General features: G+C 45.0%; 1 protein-coding gene across 1 annotated transcript in view; it reads left to right on the forward strand.

Annotated features, from left to right (window-relative positions):
- Positions 1-7,280, forward strand: part of LOC103782437 (solute carrier family 22 member 5-like) — a gene marked incomplete at its 3' end in the record, with an annotated part of 13,725 nt that extends 6,445 nt beyond the window's left edge. The window contains exons 5-8 of the mRNA XM_008950207.1: positions 2,546-2,646; positions 5,056-5,270; positions 6,536-6,718; positions 7,145-7,280. Of these exons, the coding sequence (XP_008948455.1) occupies positions 2,546-2,646; positions 5,056-5,270; positions 6,536-6,718; positions 7,145-7,280 (635 nt within the window). The remainder of the gene's footprint in view (positions 1-2,545; positions 2,647-5,055; positions 5,271-6,535; positions 6,719-7,144) is intronic.
- Between the last annotated feature and the right edge of the window lie 312 nt (positions 7,281-7,592).

The raw sequence follows: 7,592 nt of genomic DNA on the forward strand, positions 1-7,592 counted from the left end.
CCTAGATTTTCATTACAGCATGATTTTTTTCCTTTTCCCCCTTCTTTCTCATTCTGCAAACATGAAAACTCACCCATTCCCAGCACTGCAGCAGAACAGAAAATAAGCTCTGGCTCCAGCAGCTACTTAAGGTCATTGTCCCTGGACTCCTTTATGCCCCATTCTTAGAAAGACACACTGCTATGTTTGCCAGCTCTGAGTGGGGCTGGATTCTGAAGGCAGGGACAGGAGTGGGGCTGTTGCCCCAGGGAACACTGGACCAGGGGAGGTGCTGCCTTTTGCTGGGTGGGCTGGGGTACATGGTGCTTATTTACAGATAAATCATTGCAGGTCAACTTTCAGAAACACAGCTTAACATTCTGACAGCCAAAGGAGAAGGAGCTCGATGAGGAGACTGTTTAAATCCTTTCTTTTTAAAAGAAAAGTGATGCTGTGACCAAAAAATCTGTGCAGAACTTTCCTTCACCCGTGGTCTGTTCACACAGTTCCTCTGTCTGCTTTCTGAAGAGCTGTGAAGCAAAGGCTCACAGCCTCTCTTGAGTTTTTAGGGAGCATGTTTCCATTGCAGAGGCATTCTCAGAAATCCAGCTGGCCCTTAGCCCCAGCATTTAGAACGTGTGTTCTGGATGGAGGAGCCCTGAGCTCGTGCCTGGGTTATTCCTCAAACCCGTGCAGCTGGAGAGCAGCACCTGCTGCAATATTTTGGCTCCAGAGGTTTCCAGACCAGCCAGGATCCAGCAGGTGACTGGCTGCAAACAAGCTGCAGGCCACAAGTAGAGGCTGGTTGGCTGAATGATCCCAGCTAAGGAGGATTAAAATGTTTGGGTGATAGGTTTAATTTCAGACCTTGTTTTGCCCTCCCTGCCCTTATCATAGCTTCTTGTTCCAGCCTGTCCTGCTAAGGATTATGTTGTTTGCTTATCCAGCTCTTAAAAGGCAGAGTCCTTTTTTCTCATCAACTGTAAGTCCCTGAATTTTACTGTTCCTGGTTTTGTTTTGTGGTTTGTTTGGTTTTTCTCCTTTTTGTTTTTTTTTTTTGTTTCCTGTTTGCTGGTTTCTTGGCAACAAACAGTGGCAAAACTGGAGAATACTTAGGAAAGATCATGTGGTTTATGAGAAAGGGCTGAGCTGCAAAGCTGACTGCAGTTTGTGTGGTAGGAGTTTTGGCTTCAGGCAGAGCAGAAGCTATCAGATGTGAACAACTCCTGGTTTTTTGTAGAAAATAAAGGTTTATGAAAGCAAATACACTGAAGTTTGCACAAGCATCAGACCACTATTTTATCCCCTGGGTCTTCAGAACAAAACACCTCTCAGAATTTTCTCCTGCTTGCAGGGGTTATGTCAACTTCATGTTGCCATTAGCTCAGCTGGTTTACAAGCCATGGGGGAGCTAATGAATATTTGGAGTTGAGGGGCAAGAGTTAAAGGTCCCAAATCAGTGTCCAGCCACTAGCTTGCCAAAAGAAACATCACAAACTGAATATGGAAGAGAGGCTGATGAGGGATTAAGATAAACTACTGGCTACTGTTTTCTCTTTATTGATGTGTTGTCCTGCAGTACATCCAACTACTGCTGGACCACTCTGCTATTTTAGGGAAGAAAGTATCATAAGCTGAAGTAACAGAGTAGAGGATGGTGTGTTAGACCAGGTGGAAGGAGTTAGGAAAGTTTAAAGCAGGGATTAATTGCACTATTTTGAAGCTACAATCACAGTTTACTTTTGTTCATAACTATTTGCACATGCTGTGAAGGAGTGCACAGTGCCAACAAAAGGCATCCAGTCCTTAAACATATTAAAATCTAATTTGACATTCTCAGGTCACGTTGACTTAAAAAAATCAAGGGAGGAAGTAATCTGTGTATGCAGTTTGTGCTTGCACATAATAGAGGGTTGTGAGGCAAGAGTGATTCTGCTAGTTTGGAGAGAGAAGTCTTCACTTAAATATTCCTCTGTGTCTTGGCAATTTCCAGTGTCAAAACTAAAAATACTAAACTATGACCTGTGTGGAAAACTGTGATTCCTCAGCCATATAGTGCTGCTTTTCCAGGGCTGACAGAGGACAAGTTCCACTGATTAAAAACTTAAATCATCTTTTATATATTTTGTAAAATCTCTCCCTTGTTACTCCTTGTCAGGGGTCTAAATTAAAACCCTAAATTTAAAAAAAAAAGCCTAAATTCTTCCCCTTTTTACAGTCTTCTGGAGCACGAAACCTGTTTGCGTGCTTGATGGTTGAATATCTTTGCATTGTTTCCATGGAAGTGGTTTTATTTTGAGGAGCTGGAAAGTTTCCTGGGGCAGGGAGAAGTTTGTCTTTTTGCTTTTATTCTTTGAAGATCTAAGTGACTTTAATTCAGGGAGGAGCAGCTGCTTTCACAGTTAATTGGCCTTTATGGCTTATATGTGTTCGTATAGAAGTGAGGCACCTGCCTCAGCTCAGCAGTATATCAAAATACTGATGTATAACTTGGGAGGGACTTATTTTCAGAGTAATCCTGCTTGCAGGAAGTTAATGTTCCCATGGTTTGTTTGTTTGTTTCCAGCTGCAAGATGCCAATTCCCAGAAGCAGCAGACATACACCATTCTGGATCTAATGAGGACCCGGAATATCCTAACGATCACAATTATGTCAGTGCTTCTTTGGTAAGCCAAGTGTGGGTCAGGAGTGTGCAAGAGCAAAAGCAGCAAAATAATTAAAAAAAAATGCTTTTTGAACACTAAGGTTTTCTGAAGAGATACAGAGAAAACTGTATCCAAATCAACGACCTGGCTGAAGCAATAAAATTCTAATTACTGAGGTTCTTCGTTTCAGTAACAGTCTAGAAATGCATCTGGGCTGTTATTTTTTCTTCTGAAACAGTCAAACTGCTGCATTTGAACATGCCCTGAGCTGAGTAAGAGTCAGATCAGATGGCAGTGCTGCCTGGGAACCCTGCCTGATGTGTGGCCTTGGGGAATCCTCATCTGACTGCAGCAAAGTCTTTTAAGAGGAGTGAGTCATGACCTATCTCCCAGTCAGAGAACCACTGCCCAGGGGGCTGGACACAGCACTGCCTGACTTATGGGGAGAGTCTTCTCATCTCCTTTGTATTGGCTCTGAAATGGATAAAGCTGTCTTTGAAGCTCTGATCTGAGATTTCCCTGGACTCTCCTGCCAGCTGCTCTGCCTACCTGCCACCTTCAGGCTTTGCACTGAAGCCATGTGTTGTGCTCAGTGTGATGAAACAGCTATTTTCTTTTACTGGAAATCTCAGTGAAGCTGTAGTTGCTTAGAAGGGAGAAAGTGGTAACTTAGAGCCTGCCAGAGGCTAGAAAAGTGAGATTTAATTAGTGCATGTACCTTCAGTGTCCTAACTAAGAAGGTCCCTCAGGTGCTCTGGAGCTAAGTCTGTTTGGTGCCTTTTTGAACCGTGCTGCTGTGGCTTAGTGAGGCAAAATCTTGGTGCTCAGTCCACTGAGCTGCCAGTGTGTACAAGCTGATGTGGCTTTTTAGGTCAAGGGATGACTTGGCTAATACTCAAGCCAGATTCCCTTCCCCATCATCAAGCACAGTGCTAAAAACACACTGAGAAAGGAACCTGAGCAGAAAACAGCTCAGGCTTTTCTTTCAGGTAGCATTGCTTCTTTGCAGAAATGTCAGTGCCATTTCCACAGCCTGTTGTCTTGCCTCCAGGTCCAATTGCTGACTCTCACCTTTAGTGGGAAGTGAGCTGGAGAATCATAGAGTGGTTTTGGTTGGAAAAGATCTAGGAGGACGGGGCTGGGTGCTTTTGAGAAGAGCTGCTGTAGCTGGCAGGGCCCCCCAGCAGCAGGGGGTTACCTGCAGCTGGATGACTTCATATCTTCCCAGATACAGTAGGCAACTTATTTTTTGGACCATGAAGGTTCTTCCCAGGTGAAGGGAGGAACAGGAGGAGGAAGAGCTAACCTGTCACCAGTGATCCACTTCGTGCTGTGCAGCCCCTTTGCTCCAGGTTCTGTTGTGAGGTGGATGCTGAGTGCTCTGTGCCTGGACACGTCCTGTTCCAGTGCCTGTTATTCCTTGTGTACCATGTTCCTGGTTGCTGAAGCATAATGTTCTCTTCCCAGCATCTCCCAAGACACAGCAGGGGTGTCTCTGAGGCCAGCTGTGGTCTCCCTGGATCCTGTAGAAGTCAGCTCTTGTCTGGCAGTGGCACAACAAGGGTCGCAGTGTTCCTGGCCACCAAACTCTGTCCTGGCCAAGCAATGAGCCATGCAAGTGTGCTGCCCAGCCAGCTTGGGGTGTGACAGAGAGAATCCTGGGCTCTCTGGCTCTGCCAGGATGCCACACTCCTCCTTTCTGACTTTATACACAAAGCATGGAGGGTAATAATTCAGAAACAATATTCTCCACCCAGAGCTCCGTGATAAACATGAGAAGCTACTGCAGGGCTCAGCAGCAGCAAAATTCAGTAGTGCAAACTGCCAGGCTAAGGCTCTGAGGAGCTGCTCTGTCACCACAGGGTGAATGTTCATCACTCACCTCCCCAGGGTGACCTAAAATATGGAGGCATAGATGAGAAGTAGTCAGGCCCCCATCAGCACAGCTAGCAGAGACAAATGAGATGTCTACATAGATAGATATCAAGTGGCACATAACCAGAGCTTCCTTGCAAGGTCTGAATGAAGTGGGATGGACAGTTGCAAAGTCATGCAATGGCACCAGAAGAGAGGTATGAGCCCATAGCCACAGGACCATCCAGCACCTATGACCATGGGCTTGTAGACCTGTGCCTCACACCTCTGGAGTTACCCAATTGTGTCAATGTTCAGTGGGGTATTTTACGTTATTTTTTTAAGATATATTTTATTCTTTGAATGTAAGAGCAACCTGAAGGAGAACAATTAAACAGTGCTGATGCTTTTTAGCTTGCTTTATCTGAAATCATCACTTTGGCTGCTTCAGAGGACAAAGAACCTGGGAGATGCTCAATGTGCCTTAGTGATTTCAGTGCTTCAAAGATGTAAGAGAAACTCACAGCAACCTCACGAAGAAGAGAAACGTGCCTCATCCCCTTCTGCTTCTTTCAGGATGATCATTTCTGTGGGTTATTTCGGACTCTCTCTGGACACCCCCAACCTGCACGGAGATGTGTACGTGAACTGCTTCCTCTCAGCAGTGGTGGAAGTCCCAGCTTACATCATCTCCTGGCTGCTGCTCCGAAACCTCCCGCGACGGTACTCAATGGCTGCTGCGTTATTCTTGGGAGGCTGTGTTCTTCTCTTCATTCAGCTGGTGCCTTCACGTATGGAATCGTTAGTTGATCTCAAATATGTATGCTAGGTGAAGTGCAGTACCCAGGCACTGGGCTGATGGTGGAGGAAAAGTGTCCCGAGGGGACTCAATGCAGAGGTTTCCTCTCTTTGCCCCTCTTCTTGGTTCTCAGTGCTGCTGCACAAGGAGCTCACACAACATGTCCATTCAGATACACTTTGAAAGGTGGGTCACTGGTTTTGGGAGCAGTTTGGATTAGCATTGCACTCCAGTTTTGCCTCTCATGTGTATCCCTGGCCTTGCTAAGGTCTCGGTGTAAAACCAGGACTAGACCAAGCAGAATCTGGTCAGCAGAGGTTACCAAGAGGCTGCAGAACTTGCTTCCATGACTTAGGGCATGTTTAAACAATTATATTCAAGAGCCTCATTGTGGAAGCATTTTTGGGAAGCAGAGATGCTTGTGCTGGATTGGTGTTGACAGTTAAAATAACGTTTGGCAACTGGAAAAGAGGACAAAGTAACTTTTATTGGCTGTGAAACCATTTGTATATTAATTATTTGTAGATTAATAGCACTATGGACTTGTCACTGTTGAATATGATGGGGGGAGGAGATGTTGCTTAGCCCTTGTTCACACATCAAAGAAAACACAGAAGGGAATGCACAAGAACTTGTTTATTTTACACAGGTAATAGACATCTTGCATTCTCTTTTTTTCCCCTCTTATCCTTTGAGTCAGTTGGACACTGATGTGATCAGGTTTGATTTCCAAACCTAACTGTCCCAGTTAAAGCCAACCCAATTTCCTGTGATTAAATTATTGCCTTGTAGCTAGGAATGTTAATGAGAAACCAAAGCAGGAAACCAAAAATAACTTGTTTCAACTGTTTAACTTTTTTCCTTTTATTAGGGATATATGGCATTGTTTTCATGAACAGAGATCTGGCCCCTGAAATCTGAAAAGACCTCTCCAGCTCTTGTTCTGTTTTCCTTATTTTTAAATTATTATTATTATCATCTTACTGCATTTTTAAATTTAGTTTTCCTTATTTTTTTGCTTGGCAGGAAGCCCCAAGCTCAAGAGGAAATGGAAATGTTGAGTCCTAGTAATTTTTAAATACATACAAATAGTAAAAAATGTTGCCCATGCTTGTAGATGTGTACAGGGAAAAAAAAACAAAAGATCAGATGCTGGAATTAATTAATTAAGCAGGAGTTACAGAAGCAGAGAGGAGCTGAGAGGTACCCTGGAGTGCCAGAGCTTTAGTGAAGCCCCTTCCTGCCTTCTGATTTCAGATCTTCGGGCGGTGTCTATTCTGCTGGTGATGTCAGGGAAATTTGGGATCACATCTGCCTTTTCAATGGTGTATGTCTATACAGCTGAGCTCTACCCAACAGTGGTGAGGAACATGGGAGTTGGAGCAAGTTCCATGGCCTCTAGGCTGGGCAGCATCCTCTCACCTTACTTCGTTTACCTCGGTGAGTTAATTAGTCGGCGTGGGGAGACGCTGGCGGGTGGAGAGTGAGACCAGTGTGGGTCTCTGGGCTTTCTGCTCTTCTCTTTCCAGATCCAGGTGGCTTGTGAAACTGCAGGTAGAGGGTCTCAGCATCTCTGAGGAAGGGTTATAATGTAGATACATTGTGGTTTTGTGCCCCGTGGGGATATTCTGAAGACTCCCAGTCTTACTGCCTCCGTCGGGACACCTCTTGTAGCTGTTGTTTCCCAGTCTCTTGAGTTCCTAAAACCCTTTTCTAGCAACATGTGCTTTGAATGCCAGGCTTTGAGGCATGTTGGTTGGGTTTTGACTGAAAGCATAATTCTTGCATGGATAAAGCCCTACAAAGAAACATTATCAGAGGCTTGGAGCTGATGCCAGGGTTTTTTTGGGGTGTATGTTCTGCTAGGTGCCTACGATCGGTTCCTGCCTTACATCCTGATGGGCAGCCTGACTGTGCTCTCAGGAATCCTGACTTTATTTCTGCCAGAAAGCTATGGCATGCCTCTTCCAGACACCATCGAGCAAATGCTGCTGGTGAAAGGGTAAGTGGCACCTTCTGATCTTACCACATCCTTTGTTCTGAGAAGATGAGTGGACTTGGCCAAGTACTGTCAGCAGGAGGGGCTGGTTTTGGTAGTGTCACTAGTGCCCTGGTGAAGGTGCAAGAGCTCAGCTGGAATCCTGGTCCCTCTTCCCAGGTGTGTATGTTTGTATGTACATCTCTTGGCTCCAAATTACTCTGAGGTCTGAATAAAAGTAAATGTGAGGAATGCATTTGTAAAAGTGTATTGATAAAGGTGTAGGGACACTTTGTGGGTTATAACCTACCCTTCACAGAACCCCAGCATGGTGGG

The sequence above is a fragment of the Merops nubicus genome, unplaced genomic scaffold (genome assembly GCF_000691845.1).
Source record: "Merops nubicus isolate BGI_N331 unplaced genomic scaffold, ASM69184v1 scaffold632, whole genome shotgun sequence".
NCBI lineage: Eukaryota > Metazoa > Chordata > Aves > Coraciiformes > Meropidae > Merops > Merops nubicus.